At 37.7% G+C, this 20,012-nt stretch overlaps 1 protein-coding gene across 3 annotated transcripts in view; it reads right to left on the bottom strand.

Moving 5' to 3' along the window:
* Window positions 1-20,012, bottom strand: part of Cntnap5b (contactin associated protein family member 5B) — a 903,684-nt gene that overhangs the window by 464,028 nt on the left and 419,644 nt on the right. For all 3 annotated transcript variants that reach the window (XM_087580549.1, NM_001047873.2, XM_087580550.1), the window contains 1 exon segment: window positions 9,580-9,844. In XM_087580549.1, the coding sequence (XP_087436675.1) occupies window positions 9,580-9,844 (265 nt within the window).

Below are 20,012 nucleotides of genomic sequence, written 5' to 3'. Positions count from 1 at the left end.
TGTAAATCACTGAACTGACAGACAGGATACATCTTTTCTCTGCTACATCTATACTTTCTGATTCCACCATTGTCCACATCCATCTTCCAGTTTTAAAGCTCATTTTCTCTGCATGAATCCTTTTCATAAACTGTATGAATGGGGGAAGGTATCTCTTGAAAGTAGACTGTAGTAACTTATATATCAAAGCAGATTAAAATTTACTAATGAATGATATATTAACTTAAATGCATCAACATTATGCAGGTAACTGCAGCTGCTGGGAGTTGATTAGTAAAACTAGCATGTCTAAGACTGAGTCCATCAACATTCTGCCATGGAGAGGGAAGAGAATTCTAGGCAGTTAACAGTGCCTCATCCCATTAGTGAGAACAAATAATAGGAGAGGGGAGGAGACATTTTTCCCTAAGTGGTGTGTCTACTGCTAACATGTTTATGCTCCTAAAAAGAACCTCTCCCACGTGTTTCTGTGTAAGAAATTTTCATTAATTTTGTTGGTTCACTAAAAAGGAGACATTGGAGTAGCACCATTTGGGAAGAAGAACTGGAACTTTAAGAGGAAGAGAAACTGAAGATGACAAGGGGGGTAGTCTTGATATAAATACCTATATGAATGTATGCAAATGCTGTAATGAAGCATGTTATTATAGACTAATAAACAATGAATCGTAAACATGGATACACTGCTCCTCAGCAATTTTTATAAGTATCTGTAGCATCCAATGTCAAATCCATTTATTTAGGTCATATTATTAACAACATTGTGTTATTAATTAACAATTTGTTTGTGCAAGCCTTCTGTTTCGAGTGGAATGAAAAGTGGCTGAGGGTCAGAGTGTGTGTCATGTTTCTATGTCTCCTGTGGCATCCACAGGACCATGCCCTGCCTTCTCCAGTTGCTCCTTGATTGATGAAACATCCAAGCAGCTGAAACTGCAGAGCCAAATATCAGCGCAAGACTGATTGTAACAGCGTAACACTGTATTGCCCATAAATGACAGGGTCAATCTTCCCTACTTGTACAAACATGGTCTATGATTCAAAGAACCATGGATATGAAAGGCTTTATCAAAATGTGAGAGGGTGACCGTCTGGTGTGGTTATCATTAGTGTCTGACTGAAAAGTGAGGTGAGTGTGACAGTGGTATTTTTCTAGTACAGGCATACATGTACAGTTTTAGGTTCTGCATGCTAAAATTATGTTCAAGCCTGAGAATAGCTCTATTCTCTAAAGTGTAATTCATCCCTGACAAGCTCTACCTCCAAGCACATATCCTATTCTGCCCTTTTACCTCCAGAAATCTGAAATGATCATGGAACTTTATACAGCTGATTTTCAGCCAGTTTCTTTTCTAATTGGAAGGCCTTTCTCTGTATTCATTGCTTGGTCAAATTCTATTTATTTTAAGGACGAAAGCAAAAGTATTCCTTCCCTCTCATACCTTGTGTCTTTCCTGATACTTCGACTCTGCTAGAAGATATAACTTTCATTCAGCCTCTACCTAGTCACCTGTGTGTAATACAGGCTTATAAAAATTCAATTAAAGAGAAGCAAGCTTGATTACATAAAGTAATTACTGAAGTGTAAGCTCAGAAGCTGGAAAGAAAATGAGGGTTTATGTGGCCACTAGATTATTCTGTCCAATATTAATGATAATAATCTAAATTTCTCGGATCCACATTACAGTAAACATGGAGAAAAGGAAGTGAACCAAGAAATTCAATTTTATCATTTTCATTTATCAACCCTGAGAAAGCTACAAAGACCGCTAGGCTGGTAAATATTTACAACTTTGGCTTGATGCCTTGTATCTAGGTAGCTTTTGCTGTAAGCTTGACATAGTCCAGAGTCATCTAAAAGGGAGTCTTAGTTAAAGGATTGCTGTGATCATGTTGACTTATATATCTGTGGAGAATAGTTTGTTTATTTATTGACACAGGTGGATCCAGTTGACTGTGGGGGGTTCCATTCACTGGAGTGATGGTGCTTAGCATGATCCTGAGAGTGATTCAGTAAGCAGCAGCCTTCCATTCGTTTTCCTTCAAGGTCCTGCTTGAGTTGCCTCAATTTCCCTCAAGGATGGACTATGACTTGTAGGACAAAGTAAACTCCATCCTCCCTGTGGTCAGAGTGTTTTATAACAGCAACATATTTGAAACTAGACATCATGAAAGACCAGTATCTGCATTTTTCAATTTCTCATAAGCTGGAACCTTTCTACACAGTTCTGCCCATGGAAGCCTGAATTCTGCTCAATCAGACAGCTTTCTGTGATAGTCAAAGTACTTGAACCAGTGTTTATTTGCTCTCACTAATGGGATTTTCTCATCAACATCATTTTTACTAAAACAGTAAGCCATTAATTATTATTTATTTGAAGCTGAGAATGGGATCCTTAGACTAATCCTGTTTTCTTGATGTGCAGATAGAGACTAGTCACAATGGCTTATATAAATGGGACAATATTAGGGGAACCACTATTAATGTCAATTGTGAGACTGTACACTATAACAATCTAACCACTAGTATTAATCTGGGTGAATAATTCCATTCTTGTACTATATCCATATCCCTACCACTTATCTCCAGTGCCTAAGATGTAATTAATACATCCTCTGAGGACTACTCCTTCTTAGGTTTGACCTATTTTACAACATATAATGGCTATAATACAAATGTTTTCTTAAATCACTACTAGCTCTTTCTCTCTTTTAAAATTCATATCTGAATACATCTGTTAAATAGTGATTGTACACTAAAATTTTTAAAAATATGAGTCAAATAGAATATCCATTAAATAGAACTAACTGGATATTATCAGAAAAACACTCATATTTAAGTACTTGTCTCCTAATTCTATATAGATGACCAAACGGTGTCGCTATATTCAGTCTGATAGATACATGCATTTCTGATATGATAGTATCTGGCCCCAAACTCTGTTCTCTAGTGTTTTCCTCTGCTGCTGTATAAAGGGGGAAAAAACCAAAATAATAGTTATTTTGAAGACTGGATCTTCATACTTCCTTTCTCACTGCCTTAACTTTTCCCATAAGACAAATCAAAACAATGTGAAGTACCCATGATTTTGAAGAGAAGCACAACAGAGCTACTTTTCACTTCCTATTAATTAATGTTTAAAATGACATTTAAAGTCTTGTTTATAAAATTAACCAAGGTCTTTCTCTCTCTTTTTTTCTTTTTTTCTTCCATTTTTATTAAACTGGGCATTTTATTTTTTTCATCTTTATTAACTTGGGTATTTATTTACATTTCGATTGTTATTCCCTTTCCCAGTTTCCAGGGCAACATCCCCCTAACCTCTCCCCCTCCCCTTCTCTATGGGTGTTCCCCTCCTCGTCCTCCCCTCATTACCGCCCTCCCCCCAACAATCATGTTCCCTGGGGGTTTAGTCTTGGCAGGACCAAGGGCTTCCCCTTCCACTGGTGCTCTTACTAGGCTATTCATTGTTACCTAGGCAGTTGGAGCCCAGGGTCAGTCCATGTATATAGTCTTTGGGTAGTGGCTTAGTCCCTGGAAGCTCTGGTTGGTTGGCATTGTTGTTCATATGGGGTCTCAAGCCCCTTCAAGCTCTTTCAGTCCTTTCTCTAATTCCTTCAACAGGGGTCCCGTTCTTAGTTCAGTCGTTTAATAATGGCATTCGCCTATGTATTTGCTATATTCTGGCTGTATCTTTCTGGAGAGATCTACATCCGGTTCCTGTTCGCCTGCACTTCTTTGCTTCATCCATCTTATCTAGTTTGGTGGCTGTATATGTATGGGCCACATGTGGGGCAGGCTCTGAATGGGTGTTCCTTCTTGGGCATTTCTTATTTACTTTTCAAATGTTATTCCCTTTCCTGGTTTCCTGTCCATCAGCCCCATAACTCCTCTGCCTCCCCTTCTATATGGGTGTTCCCCTCCCCATCCACCTCCCATTCCCCCCCACTGCCCCCTCCCCCATGTCAACAATCCCCTACACTGTTCCTGGTAGCTTCTAGGCCTGCTAGCCTTGTAGGCACTACAAAGAACAACGACCCTGTCTTAAACAAGTCAGAAGCAAGGATTGAAACACAAGAGTCTCCTAAAACTCCACACATGGAGTATGAGACAAACATGCATGCAGTACTACACATAAACAAAAGAGGCCATAATAAGGGAATCATATACACAAGGATTAAAATGATACCATGTGAGGCTAGTGTGGCAATTCATTACCATAGCCAAAGCATTCAGAAGAATGAGGCAACAGAATTTGGATTTCAAGTATAAGTAAGCTATGTAGTAAGATCCTGTCTTGTCTTGAAAAACCAAAAGAAGAAAAGAAGGGAAGAAGAAAGAAAAAAGAAAGAAAGAAAGAAAGAAAGAAAGAAAGAAAGAAGAAGAAAGATAAAAAGGAAGAAAGAAGAGGGAAGAAGAAATGGGGAGGAGCATAGGGAGAAAAGGAGGAAGATGAGAAGATAGGGCAGGGAAAAACGTGTAGAGAAGTAGAGGATAGTAGAAGGAAGGAGAGAGTGGAAGGACAGCAGAGAAGAAGAAGAAATAAAAGAAAATGGTAAGTGTTCCTGAAAGAACAAGTGCTGAGTTCTCAGTATCAAATGGCCCAGTGCCTCCAGAGACTTAGTAAAGGACGACAAACCATGAATGGGGAAATAAGAAGACCCAGTCTCTTTTATTCATCTAAGTTTGCCTATATAGGCTTTCCAGTTCCTGAGTGGACTTAGCCAACCTCACTCTGAACTGTGATGCCTTGACTGTTTTCTGTACCTATATTGTGTCTGAGTTTCAGAATGTAGCCATAGGTACAGAGGTCTGCAATAGACAGGGCTGTGTAGAATGGGGCCAAGTCTCTGGAAGGGCAGTTGCCCTTCCTGACATAGATCCCATATCACCTCAGTCCTTGTCATGGACTATAATCTGACCCCAGAATCATTAGGAATAAAAATATGCATATATATCTAAGAGGGCCTGTTGATAGGTTAGAGGGCAAAGTGTATGTTATGGACACAAAAGTACTTGAATTCAGAGTACCGAAACACTTTTAAAATATGAGCTTGGTAGCCTAGGCCTATAACACCAGCACTAGTACATATATATAGCTGTGTCCTGGGATTTGCTGGCCAATCTAGCCAATCTAGTGAATAACAGGTTAAAATGGATACCTCATCTGAAAAACGAAGACTGAAGGTAAATAGCAATATAAGAAGATATATCACATTCACGATACTAGCAAAATACATGTTATATACAAAATTCTCACAAATATATATTGATATATTAATATGTATATATTATGACACTTAATATCAAACTTAGTAAATGTATAATGGGTGTCTATTATATAAAAGAAAATAGTAGATATTCCTGCTACCTTGCCTGAACTCTACCTAACTCAAGAATGACTGCACTGAGAAAAACATTTGGAAATGAAAGACACAACTTTAGATCTAGTAAGAACATGTTTTTATTATCCCATCACAGTTGTTCCATAGTCCATTCACATCAATCATGGTCTTCTTTACATGTGGTATATAAGGAATTGACAATAAAAACAAATTCAAGTCTAAAAGTTTCTGTGTTCTGATTGATTTCACTTACCTCTTTCCTCAAGGCAACCACATGGCATTAATTATCAACCTCACAGGATCTAAAATTACTTCAAAGGCAAACTTCTGGGTCTATCTGTGAGGGATTCCTTTGTAAGGTTAGCCTCTATGCATGCTGGTAAGGGGTTACCTTATCATTAGTTAGGAAAATTATCACACTGTTGGTAACATTATTCTTTAGCTTAGGATTTTGAACTGTATAAAAGAGAAGACAAACTAACCACAAACCCATCTCTCTACATCTTAAGGATGAATGCCATGGGACCATTTCTATCAAGATGCTTCAGTCACTCCTTTTCTGCTGTGCGGGATTTACCCTGAAACTGTGAGGTAAAGTAAGCATTCCTCCTTATGTTGCTTTCATTGGGTATTATATCACGCTAACGGGAAGGAAACTCTGAGCCAGAGAGAGCATGACTTGGAACACTAAAGTTTCTTGAAGCCCTTTCTACAAGGACTTGGGGACAAATTAGGTCAATACTCATTCACAAAGACATCATACAAAAAGTTAATATTACATTCTGAACAAAAGGCCTTAGGGTAAATTTTGACATAATTTCTTTAGCTCGCCATCTAAGTCATACACTGTTTTTCTAGGTCTGCATGTCTTAAGATGATCCTATCATGAAGTTTGATGAGATTTGTTTCCTATGCATTCTTGTGATGAGGTCTTGCCTGAGCACCAGGTCCTGTGAAATACTGACTGTATCCAGCCTCAACTCTTTGATGGATAAAAGCCCATGAAAAGAAGACCCTTTATCTTTTTTGACACTCATATGAATGAGCCTTTAACAAAAAGAAATAAAAACACATGCAAGTTAGGCATGGTATTATTGTCTTTTGTCTTCATCAAATGCCATCATCCAGAATAAGGGAATTCAGACTCTTTCTATGTAGGGTGCATATTTACTTTGCAAGCTTTTTCTTCTCTTTCACTGCAAAAGATCCTAAATATTTTGGATCTGCAGTGTCCTTGTAGGAAAATTTGTATGCAGAAAGGCAGCAGATATGTCTGTGCTATCCTTTCTCCTAGAATCAACTTCCCTCTCAGACATATGGGAAATCCTAACCTAGAAAGAGGTAGGTCTCTAAAATCTGGATATTCTAAGGAATCAATAAACAGCATCACACTGCTTTATAAAACACAATATCTCAAGGGTAGACTTGCTGGCCCTCAAAGCTTTCTGAAGACTTGGCTCATTAGATTAGAAGTCTGAGCAAGTCTCAGGATCTGATATGGAATCTGAAGTTCATCAAAAACCACATGTGGCCACATGGGGGTCTGCAACCCCAACTATATGAAAGGTGTAGACAGGAGGATTTGGGGTTTTTGTTACTGTCAACTTTATTTCAGGTTTAGTTAGAGATCCTCTCTTTTGGAAATAAAGCAACGAATGATAAAGCAAGTGCCCCACACTTACTCTGACTTCTGTTTATATGTAACTCTGGAATGCATAGGTATGCACATATAACATCCACATGTACACATACATACATATGTGCATACTCACACCCATGTACGTACACACACACACACACACACACACACACACACACACACACACAGAGGTTACTGAGATAATGGGCATTTATTTATTATTATTTTCCTCTCATAAATCTAGTAAGATCTCAATTATTTTTAAAATACTTTTGTTTAGAAATCTAAAGCAATAAAAATCTGTACTCACTATTTTGGCTGTTATTTATCTCTTACTAACTTTTACAACTCTGTGGAATGAGGCCCTTGCACCGAGTGGCCCTGAATAAGTATGGAAGGAATGGGCATTTATTAATCAGCTTCTCAACACTATGCCAAGTGTTTCAGGTATTTTTTTACTGGTAGTTGTCATAATTTTAGAAACAAATTTATGATTGCTCATGTGTAATTGTGTGAAAGCAGTATGAGCATGTAAGCCCACAATTTGATTCCAAAGACAGCCTTAGATATTAGTTTAAGAAACACAATCTGCCTCCTTTGGGCCAAGTTTTAATATTGGCCTATCACTTACTGATTAAGCTAACCTTGGTGGCCAGCAAGATAACGATCAACTTATTCCAAACCACCCCAGGCTGAACATACAAGTGTGTGTCATCATAGCCAACTTTTTATGGTGTCTTGGGATCAAATTCTGATTCCTGTGTTTCAAATACGAACACTTTTCCGAGTGATTGGTCTCAGAAGCTTAGAAAATAATAATTTTCTTTGCCTTGCCTGTAATCGACTCTCAGCTGATCTCCAGTGACTTACACCTGTTTATTGAGACACATTTGCCAAATTAACTCACTTAAGCATGGACAGTCATTATTTCATCGCATCTAAATCACAGACTATGGCAGAAATGACAGGTTGTCATACCCACAATTAGGTTACAAAATATTAATTTTTGGTGTTGTAACAGTTATTATTGAGTGAAAGCTTGATAGGATTCAGAGTCAATTTGGAGTAATCCTAGGAAAGAGTTTTTACAATGGGTTAATATAGGGGGAAAGACTGAACCTGAGTTTGGGTGGCAAAATTCCATTGGCTGGAGTCTTGGACTCAATATATAGGAGAAACTGAGCTTAACATTTATATCTCTGTTTCTGAAATGCAGATAACACGTGACCAACCAGCTTCCTCAATCTCTTACCACCAGGACTGTGCCCTCAACTTGTGAGCTAAAATAAATTCTTTCTGTTTCAGTGAGAGACCCTGTGTCAGGAGAATAACATAGAGAGTGATAGGGTAGGACATGCAATGACTTTCAGCTGTGCTGCCCTAACATTTATATGCAGTTGAGGTTCTGTCAGAGCCTAACCAGATTGTTGACTCGTATATCATACACTTCAGTATTTAACTTAATTTTATCTAGAGAAATTGAGTAATAAAATTCATGTATCAATCGGAGACGAAAGCCATTTAGACAGTGAATAATGCATTGTAGTTAACTTTGTCCTGGATGATATTGTACAGCACTGCAGTTGAAGATTTGACTTGGCTAAATCGGTTCCTAGCGCCCATGTTATATAGCTCACAGTTGCATGCAACTCCTCCTAAAATTCACTCTTCTGGCTTCAATATGTACATATCCAGACAAATGTATTATATACAGCATGCATCATATAAACACACATACACACACACACATACACATGCACACACACACACACACACACACACACATACACACAAACACACATATACAACCACTGAGGAACATTTAGAAAAGTCTCATCCTATTCTGAAGCTGCATATAACATTACATACTCAGTACCTTTAAAATGTACTTAAAAATACAATGGTAAATCATACCAATTATTTTAAAATGTGGGACTGTAAAAACACTCTGGGATACTGTAGAAATATGACCATGGAAGCCAGACAAATTCTAAGTGAATTCTCAGCTCTGCCATTTTGGAACTTGTGATTCTAGAGACATTTCTGTAACCTGTCATTTCCTAATGTGTAAAGTTTGAAAAACAGCTTTTACCTGGGGCAACCATGTTAAAGATGACACAATGTTAGAAATCTGTACACAGGAACAAGTAGGCAGGTGGTATAGAATGTAATAAATACTCATGGATGTGAAATCCAACACCTGCTTTTCTGATGATCCTATAGTGAAGCAACTGAGAGATCTGTTGAAGTACAAATAGTTAAATAAGATTTAAGTATTTCTGTTTATCTAATTATGGCATGTGACAGAGAGCAATTTCATTTGTATTTATAGTACAGTTTCCACCACTGGACCACCTTTCATTCCTGTGTATGGTTTTGTAATTTTAGCAAAACCTCAACCTTGTTTGATTTCGGTGAAGAAATTATGAACAACGGAAAGGAAAATCAGAATGGGGAATTAAGCAGCAATGAAAGAGGAAGAGAGAAGAGGATAGGGAGAAAACAGTAAGGCAGGCAGGGCAGGGGAAATGGGAAGAGAGTGGAGGGCAGCTGAGGAAAGGTGTAATTACAAATCAAGTCAGCAGAGTCTGTACCTGTGATGATTTCAGTTCCATGTCCTGCCACTTTCTTAATAAGGAGTCTCAGAGTCCCACCCTCCAGGATGAGCAGCAGGGTCCCTGAGCTTTCAGACAGCTCTGTGGACAGAAGCAGACCATCCTCATTCCATGTTCGAAACTGGAAGCTCACTGACAGACCATCAATTCGTGGAGTGCCGGGCAGCAGCAAATAACTACTCCTGGAATTGACAAATGTGATGGGGACAATTTGTGGTTCTGAGCAGGAAAAAGTGACATTGCCCTGAAAAACAATACAAAGCAAACAAGTTAAAGAAATTTTTATCTGGGAATATGACAGTACTAATAGACAACCACCTAGTGCTGACTTTGATTTCAGGATCATTCCACACTCAACTTCACAACCTTAAAGGAAAAATATCTCAGCATTGCGCAGACCAACTCTTTCTGTTCATGTTTTAAGATCCAAATTTTATTTGTATAAATCTGTCTGAGATCCTAAGGTGAGGGGCAAGGAAAGTGAACTTCTTCTAGGGAACCAATGATATAAAAATAATTATGTTAACTCCCTGAGAAAAGCTATATGGATATGGTGAGTCAACTCTGTTCCAAACTCTGGAATCACTTTGAAAGCCATACACATATGAAAATGCTGTTATAATAACAAATGAGGTAAAGAAAGATTGATCCTGGCCATTTAAGGAGAATGGCATGGAGAGAGAGAGAGAGAGAGAGAGAGAGAGAGAGAGAGAGAGAGAGAGAGAGAGAGAGTGTGTTCCTATGTAATCACTGCTTTAATTGTAATGATGTCGCCAAGGAGAGGATGGAATCTCTGCAAAAATGTATTGTAAAACTTTGGGAAAATAAGCAAAGTAGAATTACTGTAAAACAACAGAGAAATGGAAGGATCTAGAAAGGATGATAAATTCCAAAGACAGAAGACAGGAATAGAGAACAACATTGAATTGATGTTGGTTATACTTTAAATTTAGTAAGAATATTTGCATTTACATGGGTAGGATATTCAGGAGAAATCTGAACCTTGAGAAGTATTAAGAGTGTCTTATATATGCTTAAATACATAGGGTATAACACAGGTGGTTGAAGTCTTGCCTAACATACACAAAGTCCCTAATAAATCACCAGCACATAAACTAGACCTGGCTTTTCACATTAGTAACCTCAGACCTCAGGAGGAGTTTAGAATCACATTTGGCTACAACTGTAAAATTTGTAATTTGATTTATCTGAAATCTAGCAAGGCTGACTGGCATTCCACTAGCAAATGTAGCTAATGACTGCCCCTATGCTTCTTGATTACAAACTTAAGAAAGTCATCAATTCAAACGGTCTTTTTTTCCTGTTTGGGAGAATACTAGGCTCCTTCATAGCTTCATTTGTTTATTTAACAGATGGTCTGTATATAGCTGGTGACAGGTGAGGCTTGGTGCTCAGTCATGCTTAGACATCGCACACCTGAAGTCTGCATGACAACAGAATGAGGGTCAGAGATTATTCTATCATCACCAGGACCAAGATCAGGATGATGGCACAAATCTTCTTGTAATAGCACAAAACAGTGCTTCAAGAAGTTACTTATTTTGAACTTTTTAGCAACAAGGAAGGAGTTGAGCCATGAAAAGGACTTGTATGAAGAAACAAAAATGAATCATAAACCAGAGAGGTGCACCTTACAATTTGATGAATGAAACTAAACAAAACAAGCACCAATAACAACAAAACAAAGACAGGATCTTTGGCATCAAGATCCACTGAATGTGAATGCTTTCTTTCAAAGGAAGCATTTGAGTATACAAGTCCGGCTTTTCAGAGGTTCAGTTAAGGGACATCAAGGGGAAAATAATCTGTGATAGGGTAGGGAGAGCTCCAGCAATGGGTAATGTGCATTAGGGTACAGGGACCCTCACTCTGTGGCCTGTTCCTCTGGCCTGTCAGGCCTGTCACCGACAGATACAACAAACAGAGGTTCAAAAACTACATACTGCCTTTGGTCTTAGATTTGTGTGCATGTGTGTGTGTGTGTGTGTGTGTGTGTGTGTGTGTGTGTGTGTGTGTGTCTGTGTGTCTGTGTGTCTGTGTGTGTGTTGTGTGTATGTGTACCACAAAGCACACACTGATATCAGAAGACAATAGCTTGTGGCTGTGACTTACTTCCTTTTACTAAGTAAAATATGAGAATAAAAACCAGGTGGCAAGTGCCTTTATACTGTAAAACATCTTGCACATATTCCACCTTATTTTTTGAGACAGAGTCTGTCACAGAAGCTTGAAGTTAGCAACTGAGCTAGATTTACTAGCTAAGAAGCCTCAATGTTCTTTTGTCTCTGTCTCCCCAACTATGGGATTACAGGCATGTGCCACCATGCTTAGATTTTTAAATGGGTGTTGGGTTCTGTCTTTGATCTGCATACTTTTGTGCAAGTACTTCACAGCCTGAGTCAGCTCCATACTTCACAGGTTCCCTTTTTTCTTTACTATGTATTTCCTCTCTCAAATTTCTATCAAAGCTATGAGGTTGGATTCTATTTCCCTGACTATTGACATCTCTCTTTAATGTTGAAATGTTATGCTTTTCTCTGGGGCACAAAACCCAAGATTACTACGGAGACTATAATGTTTTCAAAATAATTTGATCCTCACTATAAGACATTATCAATATACTCATATCAAGATTTGGGGATTTGAAAGTTTAAAGGTTAAAAAAATAGACATATTGTTAAGCTTAAGGAAACTTCATACAACTATCTTACATGCTTCAATGCATGAACATATCATATGAGATCAAATCAAATTAATCCTGTTAATCCTGTCTGTCTTTTCAATTCTATTTCTTTTTTAATTCTGTTACCAAAAAGAATAAAGATATTTGAGAGCGTAACTTAAGGTAATTTTAAATATTAATACTCCCTTTGAGACAACATTCTGTTACTTTATTGTTAATGACCTTATTTTTTCTCAACTGCAAAACAAAATTTTAAATAGTTGTCTATATTTTTGGTTTATTTCAGGTATTAAAATATAGAGTATACCTGGAAAATCCTAAATTTTCTTTAAATATCTAAATTTCTAAAATCTAATTTCATCTTGGTTTTGATATCCAGATATTTAAATTTCCCAATTGCATATTTCTTTAATAAAAAGAAAAATGACTTGTTTAAGTAAAATGGAGTCATAGGGAGATGGTTTAGTGGGTAATACTTCATGGACAAGAATAAAAATCTAATTTCATATCCACAACATCCAGATTAATGCTGAGTGTGTATCTTTATTCACAATACTGAAATTGCAGAATCAAGATGATCCTTGGAGCTTGGTGGCCATCCAGTGAAGCTGAAGTGATAAATTCTATCATTAGTGAGAAAATTCAGCACAAAACATGGGATTAATAGAGGAAGACACTTAATGTTGACCTCTGGTCTTTAATTACAAATATACAATCATGCATATGTACCAAGGCGCATACAAGCCACACATACATATACACATATATTTGAGGAAGATATTGGAAAATCAATTTCTGCAAGTTGTGGCTGTTTTTCTACTAGGTGAAAATGCAACTAATGATTTTATATGTAATCAAAAAGCATTAACATTTTGTAGGAATTAAATATTATTTTCAAATTTTACTGAGTTGCCTGAAGAGCAACAGTTGCTCTTCCAGAAGACCTTCATTCCATCCTCAGCACCTACATTGCAGCTCAGAACCATCTCTAACTCCAGTGCTAGGGTATTTGACCTCTCTTTTCTCTTCAATGTGATGATGCATAAACATAGATGCAGTACAAATATCCGTACATATAAAATATAATGAAATGAATCTTTAAAAATATTATTTACAATTCAAATCAATATTCTGACTATTAAAGGAACTATGAAAGGGGAGTTTTTTAAGATTTTTCAGAGTTATTTCAACTATGTAAACCCTAGCATATTTGCATGTTTAGGAACCATGGCAACAAGTTTCCTCCCACAATAGCTATTAGGACTCTAATGATACCAATTCACAGGACAGTAGTTCTGCACATATGGAACAGATTGCCAAACACTGTATAATCAGAGATTATAATGTAATGGTAATGGTAATGGTAATGGTAATTTTTTTGAATGTATGTAGTCTTTCTGAGTTTTGTCAAGCACTACACTGAGCTAAAAATATGACAAAATTCATTGCTTTCTCTTTTTTGAATGCCTATGTAAAAAGCATTTGACATTGCTGCACATTGGAGAGTTATTATGTACTTTTTTTATAAAATATTATGACTATTCCCAAAACCTGTCTAGAAAAGTATAGCTGATTTCTGGAGCTGTCTGATCTTTCACCCACTGAGATGATTGCTATGAAGATAATGCAGAGAAGAGCTCAAAACATAGAGGCCTCAGTAGACATATTGTATTTATCAGCATGTGCGAATGCTGTGCTTTATAGGATGTCCTACTTTTAAAATGTAAAAGGATATGAGACTTTCGGTATCAACACTAAATGTGGACTTTGGAGACTAACATTCATCTATTCAGCCATGGTTTTGATCCCAGGTTTACTTCTGAGTTGACTAAAGAAAGTTGTTACTTTTTTCATCGTGTGTCTATATGTGTGTATATGTTTTATAGGTATATAATGTGTGTATTCATATATATATATATATATATATATATATATATATATGCCTAAGTATGTGTGTATGCACACAAGGTACATGTGGAAACCTTCTTCTTTATTAGCAGCATATTCTCTCTTGCTGTTCACTACTGTGTTGACAAATAATGCTGGTATCCAAGTATCAGGGATTTTCTTGATTCTTAGGAAGATGTTCATCATTCAACTTTACATTGGGTGCTTCTAGGGATTTGGCTTTAGTTCCCATGCTTGTGCAGCATAAAACATAAACCTGGGCCATCTCCATGCTCCCAACATGACACTTTTATAGTTTAAACTATTACTGTTTTAATGGCTTTTATTTAGTTACTAGTTTCTATTATTATAAAGCAGAGAAAAATTACAACATTTTGACAGGCTTGATTTCTTAACACAAGAGAATGAATTTTATAATATTTTACATTACCAAGGGAGAAATAAAGGGGAATTAAGTATCAGCAGAAGGGACATTGCAATCCCCTGATCTCAATTAAAGAAAAAAGTGAGCTGTTGAGCTCTTGGAGAAAATGTGGACAAAACTGCCATGGAATACTAGGCAAGGAGGAAGAAAGTAAGCCCAGTAGAAAAATCAGACAACCCAGAGCAATCAGACAACAAAAGTAGATCAAACGGTTAAAGACTGGAAAGGAAGAAGTCAAAATATCAGTATTTGCTGATGATATGATAGTATATTTAAGTGATCCCAAAAATTCCACCAGAGAACTAGTAAACCTGATAAACACCTTCAGCAAAAAGGCTGGGTATAAAATTAACTCCAATACATCAGTAACCTTCGTCTACAGAAAAGAGAAACAAGCCGAGAAAGAAATTAGGGAAACGACACCCTTCATAATAGTCCCAAATAATAGAAAATACCTTGCTGTGATTTTAACCAAGCAAGTGAAAGATCTGTATGATAAGAAATTCAAGGGGTTGGGGATTTGGCTCAGTGGTAGAGCGCTTACCTAGGAAGCGCAAGGTCCTGGGTTCGGTCCCCAGCCCCATTAAAAAAAAAAAAAAGAAATTCAAACCTCTGAAGAAAGAAATTGAGGAAGATCTCAGAAGATGGAAAGATCTCCAATGCTCATGGATTGGCAGGAATAATATAGTAACAATGGCCATTTTACCAAAAGTAATCTACAGATTCAATGCAATCCCCATCACAATTCCAATCCAAATCTTCAGAGAGTTAGATAGAACAATTTGCAAATTCATCTGGAATAACAAAAAACCCAGGATAGCTAAAACTATCCTCAACAATAGAAGGACTTCAGGGGGAATCACTATACCTGAACTCAAGCAATATTACAGAGCAATAGTTATAAAAACTGCATGGTATTGATACAGAGACAGACAGATAGACCAATGGACCAGCATTGAAGACCCAGAAATGACTAAGATCAAAAACTCAGGTGACAGCAAATGATGACGAGGATGTGGAGAAAGAGGAACACTCCTCTATTGTTGGTGGGATTGCAGACTGGTACAACCATTCTGGAAATCAGTCTGGAGGTTCCTCATAAAATTGAACATTGAACTACCTGAGGACCCAGCTATACCTCTCTTGGGCATATACCCAAAAGATGCCCCAACATATATCAAAGACACATGCTCCACTACGTTCATAGCAGCCTTATTTATAATAGCCAGAAGCTGGAAAGAACCCAGATGCCCTTCAACAGAGGAATGGATACAGAAAAATGAGTACATCTACACAATGGAGTACTACTCAGTTATCAAAAACGCTAACTTTATGAAGTTCATAGGGAAATGGATGGAACTGGAAAATATCATCCTGAGTGAGGTAACCCAATCACAGAAAAAAACACATAGTATGCACTCATTGATAAGTGGATATTAGCCCAAATGCTAGAATTACCCTAGATGCACAGAACACATGAAACTCAAGAAGAATGACCAAAATGCAAGTTCTTCACTCCTTCTTTAAAAGGGGAACAAGAATACACTTGGGAGGGAATAGGGATGCAATGTTTAGAACATAGGCTGAAGGAATGCCCATTCAGAGCCTGCCCTACAAGTGACCCATACATATACAGCAACCAAACTAGATGGATGAAGCCAAGAAGTGAGGGCTGACAGCAACCGGATATTGATCTCTCCTGAAAGACATAGCCAGAATACATAGGCAAATGTCAAGAGCAAACTACTGAACTGAGAACAGGACACCCGTTGAAGGATTCAGAGAAATGAATGAAAGAGCCTGAAGGGACTTGAGACCCCATATGAACAGCAATGTCAACCAACCAGAGCTTCCAGGGACTAAGACACTACCCAAAGACTATACATGGACTGAACCTGGGCTCCAAGTGCATAGGTAGCAATGAATAGCCTAGTTAGGGCACCAGTGGAAGGGGATGCCCTTGGTCCTGCCAAGACTAAACCCCCAGTGAACATAATTGTTATGTGGGTAATGGGGGGACGACAGGGAGGGGAACACTTATACAGAAGGCAAGGGGGATGGATGGGTTAGGGGGATGTTGGCCTGGAATCCACTAAAGGGAATAACAATTGAAATGTAAATACAAAATACCCAATTTAATAAAGATGGAGAAAAAAACAAAGAAAAATCATTAGTTCAAATCTGCAATGGGGATTGATGTGAGAATTACAAACTCAGAAATCATGTTGAGTCAGCGATTTGGGTTTCTCCTAACAAGCACATCTACAAAACCAAGAAGTTCTCTTAATATGTTAAATTTTGGGGGCTCATACATGGGAACAATTGTAATTTCTTCATTGTTTAATTGTATATTTGTAGTGACAATGTTAGATATTCTCATGTTTCCCTAATCATACATAGACCTGTATTTGAGAGTCGATTTCTTTTCACATTAGTGAGGCATATTATGTTTTCTAATACTGTATGCGACATGTGAAATCATGACTCTCTCTCTCTCTCTCTCTTTATATATATATATATATATGTATATATGTATATATATATATATATATATATTTCCCTTTCTCTTCATACTTCTGTTCGTTAGATATCTAGAACCTTTGTTTTTAATTTAATTTTTGTTAATTATTTTTTGATTTTTATACATATTCTATATGCTGGTCACTCCTTGCTCTTTTTTGTCTCTCACCCCTTGTAGCCTGAAATTTTTCTATATTCATGACTTTTTGCCTTAGAGAACAGCTTAGACCAAGTATGTGACCATGTGTTTGGTGTTATCCTTTATTCTGGTGGGATAGTACTGTATCCTGCTGTTCTCTCAGATTATGTGTATTTCTAACAGTTCTGTCATAGGTAGCTACATCACATAATTTTAAATACACTTTTTTAAAAAGTGTTTAGGAGATAGGTATTTATTTATGTGTTTCTAATAGTTCTGTCATAGGTAGCTACATCACATAATTTTAAATACACTTTTAAAAAAAGTGTTTAGGAGATGAGGTATTTATTTATGTGTTTCCGTGTCAAAGACATCCTTCTTTCATGAACTTAGTTCAAAATCCTAAATTTTCTCTTTATGTCAGCCGCCTAAATTTTGCTATTTTGAGTCACATGGGCCACTGTAGGAAATATGACAAATTTCTTCCTTCCCTCACTGTTACTCAGTGGGAAGCCCAGTGGCTTTGGATCTGTAGTTTACAACTTAACTTTTCTTTGTGTTTTGTGAATGATGTGTGTGTGTGTGTGTGTGTGTGTGTGTGTGTGTGTGTTCATGTGCCCGTGCATGTGCTTGTGTCTTTCTGTGTCTGGATGTGTCTCTATGTGGGAACATGTGTGTAAGTCTGTGCACCTACACATGCACATGCACATACACATATGTAGGATGAGGCCAGAGGTCAACCTTTGATAACATTCTTTAGTAGTTATCTACCTGATTTTCTTAGACAAGTTCTTTCTCCAGTTAGACTCAACAGCAATCCAGTAAGTCCAGGAGGTCAGAGTGCCTATTTTCGCATCAGAGTTGACATTGCCAGAGCATCCCTCTATGCTTTGCTTTTAATAGTACTATAGTTAAGAGTATACAGTGTATGTATATACATCTGGTATGTATGTGTGTAGGTGAGTGCTGGCATGTAAGTGATACAGAACATATATGGATGTCAAAAGACCAATTTTGAGAGTTAATTCTCTCCTGTCTTGTTTCAGATAGTGTCTCTCTTATTTCTGTAGTGTTATATACTCAAGGTCACCTGACTCACAAACTTCTAGATGATTCCCCTGTCTTATCCTCACATCCTACTGCTAGGTGTACCAAGGATAGAGATGAATATCACCATGTCCACTGTTTCTGTCTTTGAAGAGCAAACTCAGGTTCTCAGACTTGCAAGCTAAGTACTTCACAAACTGAACTATCTCCTAGCCCTAGCAACTTTCTGTCTATTAAAGTCTGATTCCTCAGAGAGCTAAAAACTCTGTTCTATAGCACAATATATTTTCCCTTGTGTTCTGCTTCTTTTCATGCTATTGGCAAGGTGTGAATCTAAGTCTGGAAAACAGGCAGCAGGGGTTACATCAATACCGATGCTTCACTGTCTTTACAATATTCTATGGGCTAATGGACAAATTGGTGTTATTTTCCATTGACATTCTAGGCTTTTCAGCATCATCAAACTTCTATTTATTTGTCATGGGGAGCACATATGTGGAGAGAAGTCAGAGTAAACACACAGATTTCAGTTGTCTCGTTCTTGGATTCCAAGGATTCATATCAGGATGTCTGCCTTTATAGAAAGTCTCTCTACCCACTAAGCAATCTCACCAGCCCTAAAGATCTTGCTTCTGCTGACATCTTTGGCTTTTGTTCATGTTACACCTTTACTTAGAATGCCTTTCTCTCTGGCTAGAATTGTCTATGCGACACTTACGCATAAAAGCCTGGCCTTCAAATTTCAACTCGCATAATAGTAGTACCAGAGCTATGGAAAAGAATGAGATGTGCGGTTTTTTTTTTTTTGGTTTTGTTTTTTATTTGTTTGTTTGTTTTTTTTTTTTTTTGGAAATCACTTAGTTTTGAAAAGGATTCTCAGCCTTCACTATAGTCATTTGATGAGCCTGACAACTGTCTATTAGATGACGGAGTTATGTGAAGGGAATGAGATGGTCTAAAGACCATATATTTTTATTACTTTTTTTAATAACTTAAGAATTTCTTGTTTAAAATTCAAGTGTTATTCCCTTTCCCCGTTTCTGGGCCAACATCCCCCTAACCCCTTACACTCCCCTTCTTTATGGGTGTTCCCCTCCCCATCCTCCCCCCATTGACGCCCTCTGCCCAACATTCACGTTCACTGGGGGTTCAGTCTTAGCAGGACCAAGGGCTTCCCCTTCCACTGGTGATCTTACTAAGATATTCATTGCTACCTATGAGGTCAGAGTCCAGGGTCAGTCCATGTATAGTCTTTAGGTAGTGGCTTAGTCCCTGGAAGCTCTGGTTGCTTGGCATTGGTGTACATATGGGGTCTCGAGCCCCTTCAAGCTCTTCCAGTTCTTTCTCTGATTCCTTCAACGGGGGTCCTATTCTCAGTTCAGTGGTTTGCTGCTGACATTCGCCTCTGTATTTGCTGTATTCTGGCTGTGTCTCTCAGGAGAGATCTGCATGCGGCTCCTCTCGGCCTGCACTTCTTTGCTTCATCCATCTTGTCTAATTGGGTGGCTGTATATGTGTGGGCCACATGAGGGGCAGGCTTTGAATGGGTGTTCCTTCTTTCTCTGTTTTAATCTTTGCCTTTCTATTCCCTGCCAAGGGTATTCTTGTTCCCCTTTTAAAGAAGGAGTGAAACATTCACATTTTGATCATCTGTCTTGAGTTTCATGTGT

Source organism: Rattus norvegicus, chromosome 13 (assembly GCF_021556685.1).
Source record: "Rattus norvegicus strain SHRSP/BbbUtx chromosome 13, alternate assembly SHRSP_T2T, whole genome shotgun sequence".
Taxonomy (NCBI): Eukaryota; Metazoa; Chordata; class Mammalia; order Rodentia; family Muridae; genus Rattus; species Rattus norvegicus.
Note: the sequence above shows the minus strand (reverse complement) of the source record. Positions and strands in the feature narration are given on the sequence as shown.